Source organism: Somniosus microcephalus, unplaced genomic scaffold, assembly GCF_052327205.1.
Source record: "Somniosus microcephalus isolate GS21.2 unplaced genomic scaffold, FLI_Smic_1.0 unresolved_chr7, whole genome shotgun sequence".
In the NCBI taxonomy this organism is placed as follows: domain Eukaryota; kingdom Metazoa; phylum Chordata; class Chondrichthyes; order Squaliformes; family Somniosidae; genus Somniosus; species Somniosus microcephalus.
The window spans coordinates 1,594,049-1,619,562 of record NW_028225185.1 but is presented as its reverse complement, the minus strand read 5'-3'; the positions used below and the strand labels follow the sequence as shown (position 1 = coordinate 1,619,562).

Genomic DNA, 25,514 nt, shown 5'->3' with positions numbered 1-25,514 from the left:
CTCCCCCACCTCTAGTGTTTAACCCCACTCCCCCACCTCCAGTGTTTAACCCCACTCCCCCACCTCCAGTGTTTAACCTCACTCCCCCACCTCCAGTGTTTAACCCCACTCCCCACCTCTAGTGTTTAACCCCACTCCCCCACCTCCAGTGTTTAACCCCACTCCCCCACCTCCAGTGTTTAACCCCACTCCCCACCTCCAGTGTTTAACCTCACTCCCCCCCTCCAGTGTTTAACCCCACTCCCCACCTCTAGTGTTTAACCCCACTCCCCCACCTCCAGTGTTTAACCCCACTCCCCCACCTCCAGTGTTTAACCCCACTCCCCACCTCCAGTGTTTAACCCCACTCCCCCTCCTCCAGTGTTTAACCCCACTCCCCCACCTCTAGTGTTTAACCCCACTCCCCCTCCTCCAGTGTTAAACCCCACTCCCCCCTCCTCCAGTGTTTAACCCCACTCCCCCACCTCTAGTGTTAAACCCCACTCCCCCACCTCCAGTGTTTAACCCCACTCCCCACCTCCAGTGTTTAACCCCACTCCCCCACCTCCAGTGTTTAACCCCACTCCCCCACCTCTAGTGTTTAACCCCCACTCCCCCATCTCCAGTGTTTAACCCCACTCCCCACCTCCAGTGTTTAACCCCACTCCCCACCTCCAGTGTTTAACCCCACTCCCCCACCTCCAGTGTTTAACCCCACTCCCCCACCTCTAGTGTTTAACCCCCACTCCCCCACCTCTAGTGTTTAACCCCACTCCCCCTCCTCCAGTGTTTAACCCCACTCCCCCACCTCCAGTGTTTAACCCCACTCCCCCTCCTCCAGTGTTAAACCCCACTCCCCCTCCTCCAGTGTTAAACCCCACTCCCCACCTCCAGTGTTTAACCCCACTCCCCCACCTCCAGTGTTTAACCCCACTCCCCACCTCCAGTGTTTAACCCCACTCCCCCTCCTCCAGTGTTAAACCCCACTCCCCACCTCCAGTGTTTAACCCCACTCCCCCTCCTCCAGTGTTTAACCCCACTCCCCCACCTCCAGTGTTTAACCCCACTCCCCCTCCTCCAGTGTTTAACCCCACTCCCCCACCTCCAGTGTTTAACCCCACTCCCCACCTCCAGTGTTTAACCCCACTCCCCCTCCTCCAGTGTTTAACCCCACTCCCCCACCTCCAGTGTTTAACCCCACTCCCCACCTCCAGTGTTTAACCCCACTCCCCCACCTCTAGTGTTTAACCCCACTCCCCCACCTCCAGTGTTTAACCCCACTCCCCCACCTCCAGTGTTTAACCCCACTCCCCACCTCTAGTGTTTAACCCCACTCCCCCACCTCTAGTGTTTAACCCCACTCCCCCACCTCCAGTGTTTAACCCCACTCCCCCACCTCCAGTGTTTAACCCCACTCCCCCTCCTCCAGTGTTTAACCCCACTCCCCCACCTCCAGTGTTTAACCCCACTCCCCCACCTCCAGTGTTTAACCCCACTCCCCCACCTCCAGTGTTTAACCCCACTCCCCACCTCCAGTGTTTAACCCCACTCCCCCACCTCCAGTGTTTAACCCCACTCCCCACCTCCAGTGTTTAACCCCACTCCCCCACCTCCAGTGTTTAACCCCACTCCCCACCTCTAGTGTTTAACCCCACTCCCCCACCTCCAGTGTTTAACCCCACTCCCCCACCTCCAGTGTTTAACCCCACTCCCCACCTCTAGTGTTTAACCCCACTCCCCCACCTCCAGTGTTTAACCCCACTCCCCCACCTCTAGTGTTTAACCCCACTCCCCCACCTCTAGTGTTTAACCCCACTCCCCCACCTCCAGTGTTTAACCCCACTCCCCACCTCTAGTGTTTAACCCCACTCCCCACCTCTAGTGTTTAACCCCACTCCCCCACCTCTAGTGTTTAACCCCACTCCCCCACCTCTAGTGTTTAACCCCACTCCCCCACCTCTAGTGTTTAACCCCACTCCCCCTCCTCCAGTGTTTAACCCCACTCCCCACCTCCAGTGTTTAACCCCACTCCCCCACCTCTAGTGTTTAACCCCACTCCCCACCTCCAGTGTTTAACCCCACTCCCCCACCTCCAGTGTTTAACCCCACTCCCCCACCTCCAGTGTTTAACCCCACTCCCCCACCTCCAGTGTTTAACCCCACTCCCCCACCTCCAGTGTTTAACCCCACTCCCCCACCTCCAGTGTTTAACCCCACTCCCCCACCTCTAGTGTTTAACCCCACTCCCCACCTCCAGTGTTTAACCCCACTCCCCACCTCCAGTGTTTAACCCCACTCCCCCACCTCCAGTGTTTAACCCCACTCCCCCACCTCCAGTGTTTAACCCCACTCCCCCTCCTCCAGTGTTAAACCCCACTCCCCACCTCCAGTGTTTAACCCCACTCCCCCACCTCCAGTGTTTAACCCCACTCCCCCACCTCCAGTGTTTAACCCCACTCCCCCTCCTCCAGTGTTTAACCCCACTCCCCACCTCCAGTGTTTAACCCCACTCCCCCACCTCCAGTGTTTAACCCCACTCCCCCACCTCCAGTGTTTAACCCCACTCCCCCACCTCTAGTGTTTAACCCCACTCCCCCACCTCCAGTGTTTAACCCCACTTCCCCACCTCCAGTGTTTAACCCCACTCCCCCACCTCTAGTGTTTAACCCCACTCCCCCACCTCCAGTGTTTAACCCCACTCCCCACCTCCAGTGTTTAACCCCACTCCCCACCTCCAGTGTTTAACCCCACTCCCCACCTCCAGTGTTTAACCCCACTCCCCCACCTCCAGTGTTTAACCCCACTCCCCCACCTCTAGTGTTTAACCCCACTCCCCCACCTCTAGTGTTTAACCCCACTCCCCCACCTCCAGTGTTTAACCCCACTCCCCCACCTCCAGTGTTTAACCCCACTCCCCCACCTCCAGTGTTTAACCCCACTCCCCCACCTCCAGTGTTTAACCCCACTCCCCACCTCCAGTGTTTAACCCCACTCCCCCACCTCCAGTGTTTAACCCCACTCCCCACCCCCAGTGTTTAACCCCACTCCCCACCTCCAGTGTTTAACCCCACTCCCCCACCTCCAGTGTTTAACACCACTCCCCCTCCTCCAGTGTTTAACCCCACTCCCCACCTCTAGTGTTTAACCCCACTCCCCCACCTCCAGTGTTTAACCCCACTCCCCCTCCTCCAGTGTTTAACCCCACTCCCCCACCTCCAGTGTTTAACCCCACTCCCCCACCTCCAGTGTTTAACCCCACTCCCCCACCTCTAGTGTTTAACCCCACTCCCCCACCTCCAGTGTTTAACCCCACTCCCCCTCCTCCAGTGTTTAACCCCACTTCCCCACCTCCAGTGTTTAACCCCACTCCCCCACCTCTAGTGTTTAACCCCACTCCCCCACCTCCAGTGTTTAACCCCACTCCCCCACCTCCAGTGTTTAACCCCACTCCCCCACCTCCAGTGTTTAACCCCACTCCCCCACCCCCAGTGTTTAACCCCACTCCCCACCTCCAGTGTTTAACCCCACTCCCCACCTCCAGTGTTTAACCCCACTCCCCACCTCCAGTGTTTAACCCCACTCCCCCACCTCCAGTGTTTAACCCCACTCCCCCTCCTCTAGTGTTTAACCCCACTCCCCACCTCCAGTGTTTAACCCCACTCCCCACCTCCAGTGTTTAACCCCACTCCCCACCTCCAGTGTTTAACCCCACTCCCCACCTCCAGTGTTTAACCCCACTCCCCCACCTCCAGTGTTTAACCCCACTCCCCACCTCTAGTGTTTAACCCCACTCCCCCACCTCCAGTGTTTAACCCCACTCCCCCACCTCTAGTGTTTAACCCCACTCCCCCACCTCCAGTGTTTAACCCCACTCCCAACCTCCAGTGTTTAACCCCACTCCCCCTCCTCCAGTGTTTAACCCCACTCCCCCACCTCCAGTGTTTAACCCCACTCCCCCACCTCCAGTGTTTAACCCCACTCCCCCTCCTCCAGTGTTTAACCCCACTCCCCCTCCTCCAGTGTTTAACCCCACTCCCCCACCTCCAGTGTTTAACCCCACTCCCCCACCTCCAGTGTTTAACCCCACTCCCCCACCTCCAGTGTTTAACCCCACTCCCCCACCTCCAGTGTTTAACCCCACTCCCCCACCTCCAGTGTTTAACCCCACTCCCCCACCTCCAGTGTTTAACCCCACTCCCCCTCCTCCAGTGTTTAACCCCACTCCCCCACCTCCAGTGTTTAACCCCACTCCCCCACCTCCAGTGTTTAACCCCACTCCCCCACCTCCAGTGTTTAACCCCACTCCCCCACCTCCAGTGTTTAACCCCACTCCCCCACCTCCAGTGTTTAACCCCACTCACCCACCTCTAGTTTTTAACCCCACTCCCCACCTCCAGTGTTTAACCCCACTCCCCCACCTCCAGTGTTTAACCCCACTCCCCCACCTCCAGTGTTTAACCCCACTCCCCCACCTCCAGTGTTTAACCCCACTCCCCCACCTCCAGTGTTTAACCCCACTCCCCACCTCTAGTGTTTAACCCCCACTCCCCCACCTCCAGTGTTTAACCCCACTCCCCACCTCCAGTGTTTAACCCCACTCCCCACCTCCAGTGTTTAACCCCACTCCCCCACCTCCAGTGTTTAACCCCACTCCCCCACCTCTAGGCCTAGAAATTCAGTTGGTTGCGCCAGCAGTTAGCGCCTTAAGAGAAGTGAATTTCGGGCGCTATGCGTGTAGCGCCCGGGCGCAGCGCTGTTTGCGCCTCGCCCCAAATTAAGTTGACCCTTAGCGCCGGCGCAAAGTTTTGCGCCCGCCCGGCTGCGCGCGCAGAAAATGACGTCACATCCTCGTGCAACGCCCTTTGCGCGCCCCGATTCCAAGCTTCAGTCGGACCGCCCCATTGTGCGGCTGGCGGCCAGAGCGTTTGTAAAATGGAACGCAACACAGCCGACGCGGGCCCCGGGGAGCGCAAATTAAAGGGCACGTACCCTGCAGTATAAAGGGCAGCCATTTTGCAGCAAACACTCTTGTGCAACGGATTTCTGGACACACAACAAGGAGGAGAGCTAACTGGTTTCGTGCAGCAATAGCTCAGGTATTTTTGGACTCAGGCCAAAGCGCTGCAAGTGCCCTGTTGGAAATTTGACTGTTTGCCAGCATTTGATGGGGGTTGCATGGGGTGCCAACGCGGAGTTTCAGCGCCATGTGCGTAGGGCTCGCAGACGCGGGGTCAGAGGGGCAGCCCTGGCTAGAGGCAGAGGGGGCAACAGGCGTCGGCAACATAGGCCTTACCCAGTCAGGGTATACCGCCAGCAGCGCTCCTACCTCACCATGAGTGGCGCGCGATGTGTAAGAAGGCTGAGATTCCGAAAGGAGGTGGTTGCAGAGATCTGCCACCTGCTTCGCAGAGATCTGCGTCCAAAGCTCAGGTGCAGGACGTCTCTGTCGGTGGAAGTGAAGGTGACGGTGGCATTGAACTTCTATGCCACCGGCTCCTTCCAATCCGCTGTTGGGGACATAGCTAACATATCCCAGTTCGGCGTGCATCGCTGCATCCGCCAGGTGACCGATGCCCTTTTCAGAAGGAGACGCCAATTCATCTCCTTCCCCATGGCCTTGGAGAGCCAGCATCAGCGTGCAGTGGGATTTGCAAGACTCGCGGCCTTCCCCTTGGTGCAGGGCGCCATTGACGGTACGCATGTGGCTTTGCGGGCACCTCTGGAGCATGGCGAGCAGTATCGCAACCGGAAGGGCTACCATTCTCTCAATGTGCAGCTGGTGTGTGACCGCAAGCAGCGCATCCTGGCTGTCAATGCCTGCTTTCCAGGCAGCTGCCACGATGCCTTTATCCTGCGGCAGAGTACTGTGCATGACATGTTCGAGGCACAGCCTCCCCCAAGAGGATGGCTACTCGGGGACAAAGGCTATCCTTTGTGTACCTGGCTCATGACCCCGCTCCGCGCGCCCAGGACTGCTGCTGAAGAGGCATACAACGAGAGCCATCAAAGGAGCAGAAACATCATCGAGCAAACTATTGGGGTCCTCAAGCAGCGGTTCCGCTGCCTTGATCGTTCCGGCGGATCTCTGCAGTATTCGCCGCACCGGGTCTCCCAATTTGTCGTAGTTTGCTGCATGCTACACAACCTGGCTCTCCGCAGGATTCAGGCACTGCCACCTGACGTTGGACCACCACCTCAGCAGGAGGAGCAGGAGGAGCAGGAGGAGGAGGAGGAGGAGGAGGAGTACGTTCCCAGGAGGGAGCGACAAGGTCCAAGGGCCGTCCGTCGCCAGCTTATTGAACGTAACTTCTAAGCCCCCTGTCAGGGAATGCCTTGTGGCCATGAAGCAAGATGAATGCAGCCGCTCCGCAAGCCCTCAGCCGGCGAAGGCAACAAAGACTAACAAGAACAACCATGGACACTGTCTGAATAAAGATAAATTTATATTTGACAAAAATGAAACCCCTTCCCACATGAATCCCAAAAACAATCAACGGCCCCCACAAAAAGTGCAACAAACGACTCACTCCCACAACCTGGGGAGGAGTAACTCCACATTTGAACAAACCAGGCCTCAACCTCGGCCTTAACGCAAAAAACATACCCATAAACAAAACAACCATGGGCAAAATAAAGATGTCCACCGCCATATAAAATGAAAGCTGGCCACACCCTCTAAATAGTGGCCCGCGAGGGCGAGACCTTGTCCAGCCTTTTGGCGCCCCTGCCCGGCCTGCTGCTCCTCCGCAAGCTCTGCCCAGTGGCTGCTGCGAGGCTGGGGGAAGGCGCCTGAGGGTCAGATGTCCTTCCGCCAGATGGCCTTGGGGGGCGGCCTACACGGGCTTTGGGCCTCAAGGGGCCGGCTGTTGATTGGCGCACATGTGCATGCCCACCATCAGCTCCAGCCGCTTGCCGTTGACGCTCCACTGGGGGAGTGGCGGCGACGGATGGCGCAATGTGGGCAAGCTGGCGTATTGGAGGCGCTGGCTGGTGATGTCGCACGCTGGCACTCGCCCGGGCACGCACTGCACGATCCGCACCAATCAGCCGAAGGGCGGATCGCTGTGCTGCTGCAGCGCGGCGGGTGTCCTGGCGATGCCTGGCTGAGGCAGCGCGTGTGGCAGCAGTGAGTGCCCCTGTTGCCCTGGTCTGCGCCCGCATCACATCCGCCACTGACTTGACGGCATCAGCCAGCGACTCCATCGCCGGAGGCATCCGTTCCACTACCTCCATCATCATCCGGCCACTCTCGGCATTTGATGCCCCAAACTCCCGCACACTGGTCGCCAGCGACTCGATGGCCTCAGGCATCCGTCCCACCACCTGCATGAGCTCTGTGTGGCGGCGGTCCGAATCCTCAGCCATTTGGTCCAGCTGGCGCACCTCCTCCGAGGTGAAGGTGGCCGGACTGGAGGCGGGACTCTCCCGCTGGGGAGCAGGGGTCCGAGCTAGGCGACTCTTGGCACGTTGCTGGCGCCGAATGTCCGCAGCAACTGCACTCCCCTCCGATCCTTCCCCCCTCTGGGGGGAAGGCCGCGGCCCACCCGCAGCCCTCCTGGGTGGCTGGACGCCACTGGTCCCAGCAGCTGCACTCCCCTCCGAAAGTTGCTCCAGGCTCTCGTCCAGGGAAGACGTGTCCAACACTTCGCCCTCTGCTGCGGGACCTGAGTCCTCCCCTGATGGTCCGGGTTGCTCTTCCTCCTCCTCCTCCTCCTCCTCCTCCTCCTCCTGTTCGGAGGGGCTGTCACTGGCAGCTTCAGGGAGCTCTTCGTCACCAGCTGAAAGCAGGAAGGCACAAGAGTAGCTTCAGAGTGAGGAGAGGGCGTCAGCGAGGGAGTCATGACTGGTGGCATTCAGCGCATTGGTGGCACAGTGGCAAAGGAGGTAGCTCGGATGCGCAAGTGCGACGAGAGAGGGCCAAAAGGCGAGGTCCTTACCATTGCCGGGCAGCGGAGGGTCGGCTTCTCCGCACGCTCTGGGCACAATCACGCGGCCTCCCATGAGGCCACTCACGCGCTCCTCCAGGGGAGTGAGCTTCTGGAACTTGGCGCGGCCTCTCCCGGTGATGTCGCGGCGCTTGCGATTATTCGCAAGTTTAGCCTGCAAGAGAAAGGACGGGATCTAAGTACGGTGTGTAGCCGTGACGTAGTGTGCACTGCCTCCCATGGTGGAATAGCTTGGCCAGAGTGTAGCCCTGATCTAGTGTGCACTGCCTCTCATGGTGGAATAGCTTGGCCAGTGTGTAAAGTGCAGAATGTGCAATTGATGCTCATGACTGTCCCAAAGCTGCTGGCTGAGGGCTGCCCATTAGGCCTTTCAGGTCCCTTTGCCCATCATGTCAGGTGTACATGCAAGAATGAGGAGGAGAGTGGAAAGGGTACTCACCCTGACAATCCTGGTCAGGTCATTGTATTTCTTCCGACATTGCACCTTGTCCCTGGGGGCATCGCCGTAGGACGACACCCTGGTTGCGATCTCCCTCCAGGCTTTGGTGTAGACGCGGTGGGTGGGATTCCTGCCAGTGTCTGGGAACAAGATCCTGCGCCTCTTCTCCAATGCTGTCAGCATGATATCCAGATCACGCTCTGAGAAGCGCAGGGCACGCTCACGGGCCTTCTCATGCGTTGCCATGGCTCCTTGGGCTCAGCAGCAGTGTTGAGGCCTAGTTTGAAAGCTGCAGTGTGCAGGGCGTGGCAGCAGACCAAATCGTCCCTTCCCCCTTTAAGAGCTGGCCGGCGCCACGGGGTCTGCTGTCAATCAAAAAATGACCGCACCCGCGCTGCGCCCTGCCTCGGCGCTATCCCTCTGCACCGCCGGCTTAGCGCCTAAAGATAGTCGTGTAACGCCTCTTTTAGCGCTCCAGCAACCTCTTAGGGCGAAGCAACTGAATTTCGGCGAAGGGGGCGCAACTTTGGGGCGGGCGCTAAAGTCGGGCGGGCGCTAACGTTAGCGCCCCAAAACTGGCAAAACTGAATTTCTAGGCCCTGGTGTTTAACCCCACTCCCCCACCTCCAGTGTTTAACCCCACTCCCCCACCTCTAGTGTTTAACCCCACTCCCCACCTCCAGTGTTTAACCCCACTCCCCACCTCCAGTGTTTAACCCCACTCCCCCACCTCTAGTGTTTAACCCCACTCCCCCACCTCTAGTGTTTAACCCCACTCCCCCACCTCCAGTGTTTAACCCCACTCCCCCACCTCCAGTGTTTAACCCCACTCCCCACCTCCAGTGTTTAACCCCACTCCCCACCTCCAGTGTTTAACCCCACTCCCCACCTCCAGTGTTTAACCCCACTCGCCCACCTCCAGTGTTTAACCCCACTCCCCACCTCCAGTGTTTAACCCCACTCCCCCACCTCCAGTGTTTAACCCCACTCCCCCACCTCTAGTGTTTAACCCCACTCCCCACCTCCAGTGTTTAACCCCACTCCCCCACCTCCAGTGTTTAACCCCACTCGCCCACCTCCAGTGTTTAACCCCACTCCCCCACCTCCAGTGTTTAACCCCACTCCCCCACCTCCAGTGTTTAACCCCACTCCCCACCTCCAGTGTTTAACCCCACTCCCCCACCTCCAGTGTTTAACCTCACTCCCCACCTCCAGTGTTTAACCCCACTCCCCCACCTCACGCTGTACTGTTTAACCCCACTCTCACATTTATAAATGTTTCACTCGTTTTAAATATCCGTAATGCCTGCGGTGAGTTTCTGTCCCTCCGCAGATCTTGGGCACTGCGGCCAATTGGTTCAGACTGCCTACTAGCTGTCTGCGCACGGACGGGCGATACAGCGTGGACCTGCTGGTCTGGAGGGCTTGATAGTAATCGTTCTACCACCGGAGTGTTACCCAGTTGTGCCGCGCACTGAGGAGGGGTCAAAGCCCAGCTGGCAGCAGGGCGTTGACCTCATTACACAGGCTCTAATTTAAGCCGATCCATATAATTTCAAAAACCCCAAGGTATTTCCTCTCCACTCCCTTTATATGTATATTCTTGGAAAAGATTTACAGCTGCGTGTTATTGCGTTACTCGCGAGGCAAATCAAAATAAATGTAAATTTAGAACGTTGGTTAGAGGGAGTGGCCTTTTACCTGCACAAGAACTGTGAGGCTTCCCCCGAGGGGCTAGACCCTCAGCAAGAACACAAGTCTCTCTGTCTAAGGGTCACCCCTCCCTCAGAAAAAAACATCAAAAGCCAGTTAACTGGTGGTTCCTCTCATTGCTGTTTGTGGGAGCTTGCTGTGCACAAATTTGCTGCTGCATTTCCTACATTACAACAGTGACCAGACTTCAGAAAGCACTTCATTGGCTGTAAAGCGCTTTGGGACGTCCTGAGGTGGTGAAAGGCGCTGGAGAAATGCAGGTTTGTTTCCTTTTTTTCTTTTGACCCCCAAAATCTCAGCTGTGGGTTTATTGGGGCTGTGGGTTTATTGGGGCTGTTGGTTGACGGGGACCAGGGTCACACCTGGACAGAAGGAGATATTGGGAGGGGCGGCGAAAAGCTTGGTAAAGGAGCTGGATTTTGAAGGAAAGTCTGAAAGGAGGAGCAGGAGGTGGAAAGGTTCCAGGAAGGAATTCCAGAGTTCGGAGCGGGGCGTTGGTGCAGGGCGGGAGGAGGCTGTCGAGATAATGAGGGGCAATGGACAGGCTGCAGGGATGGCTGGTGTGTGAAATGGAAGCCTGGTTTAGTCCAGGTTTGCCACATTCGAGTCACTGTAATGCTGTGGTTATTTCTCTCATGATGAGAGACACAGCTTTAAGAGTTTAACACTGTTTACGCAAAGGCTGAAGGATATGTCTAGCTACGGTTGAGTGACCTCATTCACACTTGTGATCCCTGTTATTTCTCTTAATGCCCTTAGATTGGCGTGCTACAGTATGCAGAGACAGTGGTTCACGAGTTCAGTCTCGGCGAACACAAGACTGCGCGGGAGGTGGTGGAGGCCGCCAGAAATATCAGTCGTCAGGGCGGCCGCGAGACTAAGACGGCAATGGCGGTCAAAGTGGCCTGGTAAACGTCAGCTTTGCACATTTCACAGCCACTGCATGTTCCCCTGTGTGTGCAGAGGCAGTGGACAGAGCAGCGTCTGTTTGCACAGGCCTGCTGTCATAAGTCCTCTTCTCTCCCACTCTCGCAGGCGCGGGGTTAGAAATTCGTCTGTGCCCAGAATCGGTGCTGAACCTCAGCGAGAGTCCGCACCTACAGCAGTGTGGGGCGAGGGGGGCGAGGGGTGGGTGAGAAGCGACAACATAGAATCACAAAGCTCACAAATGTTATTTGCGCAGAGACACATGAGCAGAAATCTAAAATTATGTTTCACAGAGCACAGTTTCAACTAATTTTCTTGATCTACAAAAGTGGGAGGTTATGTGATCAATAGATCTCTGTGGGCTGGGCTTGGTCCAGGAGCCTGTTAGGTTGCTGCGGTTACAGTCGCTGCATTGATCTGAGCATTGGTTCCAATCACAGCTGCAGTACGACTCAGGCATTTTCTGTTGTTTGACTGTAAGTGGCCTCCTTGGCATGCAGCAGGCGCGTGACCGGCCATGCTCCGTTAACTTAGGGCTAGGGCAATCTGCTTGGCGGTGACCCCTGCTGCAAAGGGTTGAGGTCCCACAGAAAGAGCTCATTCATCTACTCAGGGAACACAACAAGTATCCGAGGCATTTCACACAAAACCTTCCTCTCAGCTGCACGACTACACACCCTTGCACTCGAGGATAAAAATAGCACAAGAGCTTTGTGTGTTGCTCCTGTCGCTCTGCCCATAGATGCCCAGTGCCAGTGTCCGGCTTTCTTAATTTACTTGTTCTTTTGTGAGTTTGATGCTTTTTAAAGTGAGGGATGTTGGTGCTGGGGAATGGAATGTTTTTATGCTTTATGTGTCAGCCGTGGCTCAGTGGGTAGCACCCTGGCCTCTTGAGTCAGAAGGTTGTGGGTTCGAGTCCCACTCCAGAGACTTGAGTACAGAAATCTAGGCTGACACTCCAGTGTGGTACTGAGGGAGCGCCGCACTGTCGGAGGGGCGGTACTGAGGGAGCGCCGCACTGTCGGAGGGGCGGTACTGAGGGAGCGCCGCACTGTCGGAGGGGCGGTACTGAGGGAGCGCCGCACTGTCGGAGGGGCGGTACTGAGGGAGCGCCGCACTGTCGGAGGGGCGGTACTGAGGGAGCGCCGCACTGTCGGAGGGGCGGTACTGAGGGAGCGCCGCACTGTCGGAGGGGCGGTACTGAGGGAGCGCCGCACTGTCGGAGGGGCGGTACTGAGGGAGCGCCGCACTGTCGGAGGGGCGGTACTGAGGGAGCGCCGCACTGTCGGAGGGGCGGTACTGAGGGAGCGCCGCACTGTCGGAGGGGCGGTACTGAGGGAGCGCCGTACTGTCGGAGGGGCGGTACTGAGGGAGCGGCGTACTGTCGGAGGGGCGGTACTGAGGGAGCGCCGCACTGTCGGAGGGGCGGTACTGAGGGAGCGCCGCACTGTCGGAGGGGCAGTACTGAGGGAGCGCCGTACTGTCGGAGGGGCAGTACTGAGGGAGCGGCGTACTGTCGGAGATGCCGTCTTTCGGATGAGACGTTAAGCCGAGGCCCCGTCTACCCTCTCAGGCGGATGTAAAAGATCCCATGGCCACTATTTCGAAGAAGAGCAAGGGGAGTTCTCCCCAGTGTCCTGAGGCCAATATTTATCCCTCAATCAACATTACGAAAACAGATTATCTGGACATTATCACATTGCTGTTTGTGGGAGCTTGCTGTGTGCAAATTGGCTGCCCCCGTTTCCTACATTACAACAGTGACTACACTTCAAAAGTACTTAATTAGCTGTAAAGCGCTTTGGGACATCCTGAGGTTGTAAAAGGCGCTGGAGAAATGCAAGTCGTTCTTTCTTTTCACACTGTCCCATCAAACACTCCCAGGGCAGCTACAGCCCGGGTCACTGTGATGGGTATCAGTGTCCTCCAGAAGCTCTGGACTGAGTGCGAGGCTGTTACTGCTTTAGTTGCATTGAACTCTGCCCTTCCTATCTCCAGCTCCGAGGCCTTCAGTCCAGAACGTGGTGGACGGGATGGAGCCGCTAAAGTGATGGTCGTTGTGACAGACGGAGAGTCTCACGATGGGCTGGAGCTTCGGGACGCTCTCGCTGAGTGTGAAAAACGTGACATCAGTCGCTATGCCATCGCAGTAAGTGACCCGTCAGAGTGTTAATAACTGAAACAGGCCATTCGGCCCATCTGGTCTATGCTGGTTGACATAAGAAAACTACTGGGCACTCGGTCGAAGCGTTAAACAAAGCTTTAATCAGCTGTTTTACAACATGGAGGTCTAGTTGTGTCCTTCACTAGTTCCTGTTAAGAATGTCCTGCGCAAGCTGGGCCCGTGCCCGAGTATTTATACTCTTCCTGGACAGCGCCACCCGCAGGCCGCCCAGTATCATTTCATAAGTCTTTCTTTCATGAATGACTGATTCATGTCACCGGTGTTTATGCTCCACTCGAGCCTCCTCCCAACCCTCTTCATCTCACCCCATCAACATATCCTTCTAACCCTTTCTCCCTCATGTGCTTATCGAGCTTCCCCTTAAAAACATCGATACTATTCACCTCAACCGCTCCCTGTGGTAGCGAGTTCCCCATTCTCACCACTCTCTGGGTAAAGAAGTTTCTCCTGAATTCCCGATTGGATTTATTACTGACTATCTTCTATCGATGGCCCCTAGTTCTGGTCTCCCCCTCAAGTGGAAACGTTTTCGCTACGTCTACTCGATCAGACCCTTTCATAATCTTAAAGAATCTTGGGGAAAAATGGAGAATAAATCTCAAGGACACAGATACTGAGCGAAGTGGGGTGTTTTGGCGGTCTGTGCCACAGAATGGGTGGCTCACATTGAGAGGTAATGGATCAGGTTAAGTCACACCGTGTAACCCAGCGTTCCCCCTGCAGGTTCTGGGACATTATATCCGGAGACGCAAGGACACCGAGACCTTTATTCAGGAGATCAAATTTATTGCCAGCGACCCGGATGAAAAGCATTTCTTCAACGTAAGCGATGAGGCAGCACTGAACGATATTGTGGATGCTTTGGGAGACAGAATATTTGGGTTAGAAGGTAACGAGCATGTCATATCTTTTAAAACTGAGTTTAACAATGATTCCACTGCCCAGTGTGAACTCAGCAATACAGGACGTTAGCTGTGATGCCGCACAGTCGAATAGTCTGACAACACTCACTGTGGGAGATTACACCTGAAAAATGGCTAATGTCACTCCGTAACCCCTCTCCCCCAGCGCCCTGTGTTACTGACTGTATCTCTACTGATGTTAATCCAGCTCCCTCACACTGTCACTCCGTAACCCCTCTCCCCCAGCGCCCTGTGTTACTGACTGTATCTCTACTGATGTTAATCCAGTTCCCTCACACTGTCACTCAGTAACCCCTCTCCCCCAGCGCCCTGTGTTACTGACTGTATCTCTACTGATGTTAATCCAGCTCCCTCACACTGTCACTCAGTAACCCCTCTACCCCAGCACCCTGTGTTACTGACTGTATTTCTACTGATGTTAATCCAACACCCTCACACTGTCACTCAGTAACCCCTCTCCCCCAGCGCCCTGTGTTACTGACTGTATCTCTACTGATGTTAATCCAGCTCCCTCACACTGTCACTCAGTAACTCCTCTCCCCCAGCGCCCTGTGTTACTGACTGTATCTCTACTGATGTTAATCCAGCTCCCTCACACTGTCACTCAGTAACCCCTCTCCCCCAGCGCCCTGTGTTACTGACTGTATCTCTACTGATGTTAATCCAGCTCCCTCACACTGTCACTCAGTAACCCCTCTCCTCCAGCGCCCTGTGTTACTGACTGTATCTCTACTGATGTTAATCCAGCTCCCTCACACGGTCACTCAGTAACCCCTCTCCCCCAGCGCCCTGTGTTACTGACTGTATCTCTACTGATGTTAATCCAGCTCCCTCACACTGTCACTCAGTAACCCCTCTCTCCCAGCGCCCTGTGTTACTGACTGTATCTCTACTGATGTTAATCCAGCTCCCACACACTGTCATTCAGTAACCCCTCTCCCCCAGCACCCTGTGTCACTGACTGTATCTCTACTGATGTTAATCCAGCTCCCTCACACTGTCACTCGGTAACCCCTCTCCCCCAGCGCCCTGTGTTACTGACTGTATCTCTACTGATGTTAATCCAGCTCCCTCACACTGTCACTCAGTAACCCCTCTCTCCCAGCGCCCTGTGTTACTGACTGTATCTCTACTGATGTTAATCCAGCTCCCTCACACTGTCACTCAGTAACCCCTCTCCCCCAGCGCCCTGTGTTACTGACTGTATCTCTACTGATGTTAATCCAGCTCCCTCACACTGTCACTCAGTAACCCCTCTCCCCCAGTGCCCTGTGTTACTGACTGTATCTCCACTGATGTTAATCCAGCTCCCTCACACTGTCACTCAGTAACCCCTCTCCCCAGCGCCCTGTGTTACTGACTGTATCTCTACTGATGTTAATCCAGCTCCCTCACACTGTCACTCAGTAACCCCTCTCCCCAGCGCCCTGTGTTACTGACTGTATCTCTACTGATGTTAATCCAGCTCCCTCACACTGTCACTCAGTAACCCCTCTCTCCCAGCGCCCTGTGTAACTGACTGTATCTCTACTGATGTTAATCCAGCTCCCTCACACTGTCACTCAGTAACCCCTCTCCCCCAGCACCCTGTGTTACTGACTGTATCTCTACTGATGTTAATCCAGCTCCCTCACACTGTCACTCGGTAACCCCTCTCCCCCAGCGCCCTGTGTTACTGACTGTATCTCTACTGATGTTAATCCAGCTCCCTCACACTGTCACTCAGTAACCCCTCTCCCCAGCGCCCTGTGTTACTGACTGTATCTCTACTGATGTTAATCCAGCTCCCTCACACTGTCACTCAGTAACCCCTCTCCCCCAGCGCCCTGTGTTACTGACTGTATCTCTACTGATGTTAATCCAGCTCCCTCACACTGTCACTCAGTAACCCCTCTCCCTCAGCGCCCTGTGTTACTGACTGTATCTCTACTGATGTTAATCCAGCTCCCTCACAATGTCACTCAGTAACCCCTCTCTCCCAGCGCCCTGTGTTACTGACTGTATCTCTACTGATGTTAATCCAGCTCCCTCACACTGTCACACAGTAACCCCTCTCCCCCATGCCCTGTGTTACTGACTGTATCTCTACTGATGTTAATCCAGCTCCCTCACACTGTCACACAGTAACCCCTCTCCCCCAGCACCCTGTGTTACTGACTGTATCTCTACTGATGTTAATCCCGCTCCCTCACACTGTCACTCAGTAACCCCTCTCCCCCAGCGCCCTGTGTTACTGACTGTATCTCTACTGATGTTAATCCAGCTCCCTCACACTGTCACTCAGTAACCCCTCTCCCCCAGCGCCCTGTGTTACTGACTGTATCTCTACTGATGTTAATCCAGCTCCCTCACACTGTCACTCAGTAACCCCTCTCCCCCAGCGCCCTGTGTTACTGACTGTATCTCTACTGATGTTAATCCAGCTCCCTCACACTGTCACTCAGTAACTCCTCTCCCCCAGCGCCCTGTGTTACTGACTGTATCTCTACTGATGTTAATCCAGCTCCCTCACACTGTCACTCAGTAACCCCACTCCCCCCAGTGCCCTGTGTTACTGACTGTATCTCTACTGATGTTAATCCAGCTCCCTCACACTGTCACTCAGTAACCCCTCTCCCCCAGCGCCCTGTGTTACTGACTGTATCTCTACTGATGTTAATCCAGCTCCCTCACACTGTCACTCAGTAACCTCTCTCCCCCAGCGCCCTGTGTTACTGACTCTATCTCTACTGATGTTAATCCCGCTCCCTCACACTCTCGCTCTGAGCCCTTTATTTCTTCCTGTTCATGCTACCGTTCTAAAGCTACAAACCAGTCTTGGACCCTATGGAAATGACCAAACTTTGGTCTTTGCCGATTGCACTGAATTTGCACGGTTTGGGTCAGATTGGAAGTGGATGTATTTGTTGCGGATGGGCGACTGACCCTAATCAATCTCCCCTCTGCTTCTCTCGTGTATCTCTGTCCAGGAACAATTCAGCAGAACGAAAGCTCGTTTGAGCTGGAAATGTCACAGGCAGGATTTTCAGCCCATGTTTTGGAGGTAAGGGGAAACCTTTTAAATGCTGGGAGTGGGGCTTGGGGAGCGGGGGTCAGCGGGGGCCCGGGGATTGGTGTGGTGGGGCTCAGGGAGTGGGTGGGATAGTGGGCACGGGGAGTGGGTGGGAGTGGGGGAGAGTGGGTGGGAGGCTCGGAGAGTGGGGGGGGGAGTGAGGGGCTGTGGAGGGTGAGGGGGGAAGTGAGGGGGTGTGGAGGGAGTGGGTGGTGGGGGAGTGGGGGGAGTGAGTGGGGGGGTGGGGAGTGGGTGGGAGGCTCGGGGAGTGAGGGGGGATTGAGGGGGGAGTGAGTGGAGTGAGGGTGTGTGGAGGGGGAGGGTGGAGTGAGGGGGTGTGGAGGGGGCGATTGAGGATTAGCTGGTTGGGGGGGTGGGGGGGTGGGGAGTGGGTGGGAGGCTCGGGGAGTGAGGGGGGAGTGAGGGGGTGTGGAGGGGGGAGTTTGAGGATTCGCTGGCAGGGGGAGTGAAGGGGGAGTGGGTGGAGTGAGGGGGTGTGGAGAGTGAGGGTGGAGTGAGGGGGTGTGGAGGGGGCGATTGAGGTTTAGCTGGTTGGGGGGTTGGGGAATGGGGGGGGTGGGGAGTGGGTGGGAGGCTCGGGGAGTGAGGGGGGAGTGAGGGGGTGTGGAGGGTGAGGGTGGAGTGAGGGGGTGTGGAGGGTGAGGGTGGAGTGAGGGGGTGTGGAGGGTGAGGGTGGAGTGAGGGGGTGTGGAGGGTGAGGGTGGAGTGAGGGGGTGTGGAGGGTGAGGGTGGAGTGAGGGGGTGTGGAGGGGGCGATTGAGGATTGGCTGGTTGGGGGGGTGGGGAATGGGGGGGTGGGTGGGAGGCTCGGGGAGTGAGGGGGGAATTGAGGGGTGAGTGGGGGAGTGAGGGGGTGTGGATGGGGGAGTTTGAGGATTCGCTGGTTGGGGGGGTGGGTGGGAGGCTCGGGGAGTGAGGGGGGAATTGAGGGATGAGTGGGGGAGTGAGGGGGTGTGGATGGGGGAGTTTGAGGATTCGCTGGTTGGGGGGGTGGGGAGTGGGGGGGTGGGGGATGGGGGGTGGGTGGGAGGCTTGGGGAGTGAGGGGGGAATTGAGGGGTGAGTGGGGGAGTGAGGGGGTGTGGATGGGGGAGTTTGAGGATTCGCTGGTTGGGGGGGTGGGGAGTGGGGGGGTGGGGGATGGGGGTGGGTGGGAGGCTCGGGGAGTGAGGGGGGAATTGAGGGATGAGTGGGGGAGTGAGGGGGTGTGGATGGGGGAGTTTGAGGATTCGCTGGTTGGGGGGGTGGGGAGTGGGGGGGTGGGGGATGGGGGGTGGGTGGGAGGCTTGGGGAGTGAGGGGGGAATTGAGGGGTGAGTGGGGGAGTGAGGGGGTGTGGAGGGGGCGATTGAGGATTAGCTGGTTGGGGGGGTGGGGAGTGGGGGGGTGGGGGATGGGGGGTGGGTGGGAGGCTCGGGGAATGAGGGGGGAGTGGGGGGGTGTGGAGGGGGTGTGGAGGGTGAGGGTGGAGTGAGGGGGTGTGGAGGGGGCGATTGAGGTTTAGCTGGTTGGGGGGGTGGGGAATGGGGGTGGGTGGGAGGGTCGGGGAGTGAGGGGGGAATTGAGGGGTGAGTGGGGGAGTGAGGGGGTGTGGACGGGGGAGTTTGAGGATTCGCTGGCAGGTTGCCTGCTTGCATTCTCGAGAAGGCCTTTTGAATCTGGCTCCGTTTTGCTGCCAACTTTCCAGCATTCCTTAAACCTGCAACTTCCAAAAGAAACATACGATCCTTTAAAAAAGAATACCGTTCAAGCTCATTCCTACAGTCTGCATCACACTGCTTCACATCGAGACTCCCACTCGGAACCTTCTAATTGGGATCAGTCCAGGCGGAAGCTTCAATAAGCCGGTTCCTGCCGACTGTGTTGCAATCCAAAACTCATTTAAAATCGATTTTTAAACTCTCATACTGCTGGGGGATTCTGTCTTAGCTGCAGGGGGAGAACAGACAGGGGAGAAAATAGAGGGCCTGCGTTTCATTGCTTATTAATAAGTTAAATGAAGCTACATTAACATTTTATTGAGGTTTAAATAAACTGCGATTGTAATTTAGCAGTTGGCTGATAGACAGGAAAGGGACACAGCTTTTAAAGATATCTCACTTACTGTTCATACACTGCTACCACACGTGGGGTTATAATCAGCTCCATTGGGGTTTCGCTCTCTCCAGTTTTCACCCCGCCTCTCCGTACAACGCTGACTCTTGCTGGGGTGAGGGTGCTGTCTGTCCCCCCCCCCCCCCCACCTCACACACAAGGTCATTCTTTGTGTACGAGCCTAGACACTAAGTGCTGGTTACACAATAGCCTCACCTGACGCCCACACTGTCTCGGAGAGGCACTGGATAGGGATTATGGAGCAGGAACCCTGGCTGATTTTTTCACTTAGCTGAAGGATATTGAGACTAATTGAAATGTCCCTGGCAGATGTTTTTAAATGTACTGCTATCAGCAGAGAAACGTCTGGTCGGCAAGCTCGCTTGGCCTTAGCGGAATGGTGGTTGGAGACGGGAATAATGCACATTTCCCTTGCTGCCGGATCCTATCCTCTCACCAAGTCCCGTTCACCCATCACCCCTGTGCTCGCCGACCAACGCCTCGATTTTAAAATTCTCATTCTCGTGTTTAACTCAGTCCGTGGCCTCGCCCCTCCCTATCTCTGTAACCTCCAGCCTTACACCGCCCAGAACACACTGTTCCTCCAACTCTGGCCTCTCCCTTCGCGCCACCAGTGGCGGCCGTGTCTTCAGCCGTCTAGACCCTCCGCTCTAGAATTCTCTCCATAAACATCTCCACCTATCCACCTCCCGCTCCTTCATTCAGACCCTCCTTAAAGCCCACCTCTTTGATCAAGCTTCTGGTTCCCCCTCCTAATATCTCCACCTTTGGCTCAGGGTCCATTATTGTCTGGTTACGTGCCGGTGAAGTGCCTTGGGCCATTTTTCTAGGCGAAAGGTGGTTGTAAATGCAAGTTGTTGTTGTTGCCCCTCTGCGGCAGCCTAGAGACGCAGTTGTGGTCGAACAACACTTTGATCTGCTGTGATTTTACATACTGGCGAGATGAAAAGAATTCAGTGTTTCGGAGTGGACATGAATTTCAGGTTTGCTTGGTTTGTGTGATCAGCAGGAACGCAGGGGTAAAGGGTGGAAGAGCAGGGAAGTTATGCTAAACCTTTATAAAACACCGGTTAGGTCCCAGCTGGAGTATTGTGGCCAGATCTGGGCACCACGCTTTAGGAAGGATGTCAAGGTCTTTGGAGATTCTGATGAAGGGTCCCAGACCTGAAACGTTAAATCTGTTTCTCTCTCCACCGATGCTGCCTGGCCTGCTGAGTTTTTCCAGCGTTTTCTGTTGTTATTTCAGATTTCCAGCGTCCGCAGTATTTTGCTATTTTACTAGAACGGTACCAGGGACGAGGGACTTCAGTGATGTGGAGAGACTGGAGAAGCTGGGGTTGTTCTCCTTGGAGCAGAGAAGGTTGAGAGGAGATTTGATAGAGGTGTTCAAAATCATGAAGGGTTTTGATGGAGTAAATAAGGAGAAAGTGTTTCCAGTGGCAGGAGGGTCGGGAACCAGAAGGCACAGGTTTAAGATGTTTGGCAAAAGAACCAGAGGCGACAGGAGGAAAATGTTTTTCACCAAAGAACTGTGATCTGGAACGTGCTGCTTGAAAGGGCGGTGGAAGCAGATTCAATAATATCGTTCCAAAGGGAATTGGAGAAATACTTGATGGAGAAGATTTGCAGGGCTGTGGGGAAAGAGCAGGGGGAGTGGGACTAATTGGAGAGCTCGTTCAAAGAGCCGGCACAGGCCCGATGGGCCGAATGGCCTCCTTCATTGCTTTATGACTCTATGGGGGGAAAATTCGGTTGGTTGCGCCACCCATTAGCGCCTAAAGAGGTCGAGAAGTGGGGCGCTAACCAACTAGCGCCTGGGCGCAGCGAACCCTGCACCTCCTCCCAAATTGAACGGACATTTAGCGCCGGCGCTAAACCGTAGCGCCCGCTCACCGGCGCACGCAGGTCATGACGTCATTTCAGTGTGCAACGCCCTTGGGGCGCCCCGGACCAGAAATTCAGTGGCGCGCCCCCCTCCGTTCCGCCTGTCGCTACCAATGACAGGTTACCTTGAACGTTTCCCAGTCGCTGTCGGGCTGGGGGGGGGCGCTATTTAAAGGGGACTCTTCCTGGATTATTAGTGGTAGCCATTTTTGGAGCACACCTTCTGTGAGAGAGAGAGAGCGAGAGAGTTGCTCAGAGACAAACGGAGAGCCATTCCTGCAGTGAGCCAGCGCTGGCTGAGGAACTTTAGCCTTCTGAACATAACTTTACAGTTGGTAAGCTTCTCAACCGGCATAACTTTCAGTGCGCACTTACTATGGGGGCTGCATTGGATGGGAACGTCGTCCTTCTCAATCATATTGACAGGGCACAGCAACGCAGGGATAGAGTGGCAGGCATGGCCAGACGGAGGAGGGCCAACAGACGTCGGCACATGAGACCTTACGCTGCCAGGGTTTTCCGCCAACAGTTTTCGTACACCAACATGTCGGAGGAGCAGTGTTTCCGAAGGCTGCGCTTCAGTAAGGAGGTGGTCACTGAGCTCTGCCACCTGCTTCAGCCAGATCTGCAGCCTCAACTAAGGTGCAGGACATCTCTGTCGGTGGCTGTGAAGATCACTGTGGCTCTAAACTTCTATGCCAGCGGCTCCTTTCAGGCCGCTGCTGGGGACATTGCCAACATCTCACAGTTCGCGGTGCATTGCTGCATCCGTCAAGTGACTAATGCCCTCTTTAAAAGGAGATGGCAGTACATCGCCTTCTCAATGACCCCGGACAAGCAGCGAGAGCGCGCAGAGGGCTTCGCAAGGATAGCGGGCTTCCCCATGGTGCAGAGCGCCATTGACTGCACGCATGTGGCTTTGCGGGCGCCTCTAGAGAATGCGGAGGATTTCCGCAACCGAAAGGGGTTCCATTCTTTGAATGTGCAGCTGGTCTGTGACCACCGACAGCTGATACTCGCTGTCAATGCCCACTTCCCAGGCAGCAGCCATGACGCCTTCATCCTGCGCCAGACTTCTGTGGCAGACCTTTTCGAAGCCCCGGCTCACCCAGGAGGCTGGCTTCTCAGGGACAAGGGCTATCCTCTGTGCCCCTGGCTGATGACCCCGCTCCGTTCGCCCAGCACCCCTGCTGGAGAACGTTACAATGAGAGCCATCAAGCGACCAGGAACATCATTGAGCACACAATCGGCGTGCTGAAGCAATGGTTCCGCTGTCTGGACCATTCCGGAGGAGCCCTTCAGTACTCACCTGAGCGAGTCTCCCACTTCGTGGTTGTGTGTTGCATGCTACATAACCTGGCAATCCTCCGGACCCAGCCACTGCCACCAGACATTGGAGCACCAGCGGAAGAGGAGGAGGAGGAGGAGGAGCAGCACCAAGACGGGAGGGAGGTACAAACTGCAAGGGCCGTCCCTCAGAGGCTTATAGCAAGTCACTTCTAGGCCCCTCTGAGGGAATGCTTTCTGCCATTCCAAGAACATGAATGGAACCGTTCTGCTACCCCTAAGCCGGTCAAGGCAACAATTTGTGCAAAGAACAGACATGGACATTGTGAATAAATAAACTTCTTTATTTAACAAACTGTGTATCCTTCCCGCATGACAAAGCAATGGAAACAAACAGCAAAACAAACAGACTGCCACATAACTGTCTCTCACACCCTGGAGACAATGCCCAAAACATAACTGTCTCTCACACCCTGGAGACAATGGCCAAAACATAACTGGCTCTCACACCCTGGAGACAATGTCCAAAACATAAGTGTCTCTCACACCCTGGAGACAATGTCCAAAACATAACTGGCTCTCACACCCTGGAGACAATGTCCAAAACATAAGTGTCTCTCACACCCTGGAGACAATGTCCAAAACATAACTGGCTCTCACACCCTGTGATGTGCCTCAATAATTCCGAGACTCGATGTTAGCGAAACAAAACAAGGCTTTTATTAACTTAGAACGTAACACGTAAGAGAGAGAGATATCTTCCTTCTGGAGACTGAGGCCAGACTGAGCTAGCTTACAAAAGGGGCCAGGTATGGGCGGAGCCCTACACACACAGCACATTCCAGCACATTCCAATAAACAATACAATGAGGACTGGGGGAAGGGAAATGACACTGAAACCGACCACAGTCACAGGCAGTGATGAATGGAATATTTCATCACACCCTGGAGACAATGTTCAAAACATAACCAACATTCAGACCAGCATCCTTGGCCTTGAATGAAAGAAATAACATAATTTAGCTGCACCTCCTACTTTTTGCCCCTCGATGGTGATCTGCTTCCCTTGTGGAATTGCCCCCTTCCCGCCCTGCAGCTCCTCCGTAATGGGACCCCAGTGGCTGCAGCAAGGCTGGGGGAGGCCTGCTGACTGTCCGAAACTGAGACCGCAGATGCCCTTGAGGTACGGCCTGGACCAGCTCTGGGCCTGGAGGGCCCGGCTGCTGACTGCTCCAACTCCGCATGGGCGGCAGCAGTCTGTCCTACAGGTGGTGGCAGCTGCAGTGGAGAAGTGCCAGTGGTGGCATCAGGAATGCTGTCATCCTGAGAGCGGACAGCAGCTCCCTGGTCAGCCGACACACTGGCACTCTGACGGGGCAGCACGGCAGCATGCGCAGCAATCGGCTGGTGCACAGATTGCTGGCCTGCTGTGGCGCGGCGAGGGCCCCGGGGAATCCTGCCCGATCCAGCGAGGGTGGCAGCAGTCAGTGCTCGCATGGCCTCAATCTGCATCTGCATGAGACCAGCCACTGACTGCGTGGCAGCACTCAGCACTTGCGTGGCAGGTGCCAGTGCTTCGCCGAAGTCCTGCACACTCCTTGCCTGTGCTGCGCCGAAGTCCTGCACACTCCTTGCCTGTGCTGCACTGAAGTCCTGCACACTCCTTGCCAGTGTCTCAATGGAGTCGGGCATCCTTGCCACTGCAGCCATGAGCTCAGTGTGCCTCAGCCCAGCCTGGACGCTCATTTCTGCGCGGGCACGCACCTCTTCTGCGCTCTGTGCAGCAGCACTCGCGGCCTGACTCACCCTCCGGGGAGACGGCCCCCGAGCTTCCCTACCCGCCTCGTGTTGCTGCAGGCCGCTGGGTCCTGGAGCTGCATCCTCCTCAGACCATTCCCCCCCGCTCCCCTCCAGGGAAGGCGTCTCCCCAGTCTGGACATGGGCTGGCTTGCCTGAGGGTGGCACGGATGGTCCGGCTTCCTCCTCCTCGTCGCCTCCAGAGTCACTCGCACTGGCAGCTTGAGGGCCCGCCTCCCGAGCTGGTGATGCAGCATCTGAAAGCAGGGAGGTTCAAGAGTGGCTTTAGCGAAAGGACAGGGTGGCAGCAAGGGATGCATGAGTGCTGCAATGCTCTGAGTTGGCTCGAGAGTGAAAAAGCATGCTGGTGTGGGGAACAAGTGGAAGGAGAGAGGTCAAAAAGGTGATGACCTTACCATTGCTGTCCACAATGGGGTCGGCATCTCCAGAGGCGATGGGCCAATCATCCGGTTTGCCACAATCTGGTGGACTCGCTCCTCCAGGTCTGTAAGGGTCTGCAGGTGAGGCCGGCCTCCTCCGGTACGATGCTGTTGCCTTCTATTATGGGCCAGCTTGGCCTGCAAGAGAAAGGACGGGGTGTGAGGAAACCTGCAGCCCTGATCTGGGATGACATGCCTCCCATGGTCCAGGAGCCCTTACATTATGCTGCCCTGATCTGGGATGACATGCCTCCCATGGTCGATTAGCCCTTACATTATGCTGCCCTGATCTGGGATGACATGCCTCCCATGGTCGATTAGCCCTTACATTATGCTGCCCTGACCTGGGATGACATGCCTCCCATGGTCGATTAGCCCTTACATTATGCTGCCCTGATCTGGGATGACATGCCTCCCATGGTCGATTAGCCCTTACATTATGCTGCCCTGATCTGGGATGACATGCCTCCCATGGTCGATTAGCCCTTACATTATGCACAGAGCTGAATGTGCGTGTGTGTTTCCAGAAAGGGCCATGGGTGCTGGATGACAGCTGGCCATTGGGGCTTTGCACACCCTCTGGCCATAAAGTGAGGTCCAGATGGAGGGATGAAGATGATTCTGAAAAAGGCACTCACCCTGACGACCCGAGTGAGGTCGTTGAACTTCTTCCTGCATTGCACAGGAGTCCTGGGAACCATGCTGCTGGAGGTGACTCTGTTGGAAACCTCCCTCCAAGCTCTGCGATAGTCGCTGTGCTGAGGCCTCCTGCCATTCTCTGGGTAGAGTACAGATCGCCTGCGCTCC

At 55.9% G+C, this 25,514-nt stretch overlaps 1 protein-coding gene across 3 annotated transcripts in view; it reads left to right on the top strand.

The window, feature by feature from the left end:
- Positions 1–25,514, top strand: part of itga10 (integrin, alpha 10) — a 173,829-nt gene that overhangs the window by 71,834 nt on the left and 76,481 nt on the right. The window contains exons 7-10 of one of the 3 annotated variants that reach the window (XM_085978412.1): positions 10,837–10,985; positions 13,003–13,153; positions 13,913–14,078; positions 17,082–17,155. In XM_085978412.1, the coding sequence (XP_085834538.1) occupies positions 10,837–10,985; positions 13,003–13,153; positions 13,913–14,078; positions 17,082–17,155 (540 nt within the window). Of the gene's footprint in view, positions 1–10,836; positions 10,986–12,473; positions 13,154–13,912; positions 14,079–17,081; positions 17,156–25,514 lie in introns of those variants that run through there. The other 2 variants (XM_085978410.1, XM_085978409.1) reach the window with 2 other exon arrangements.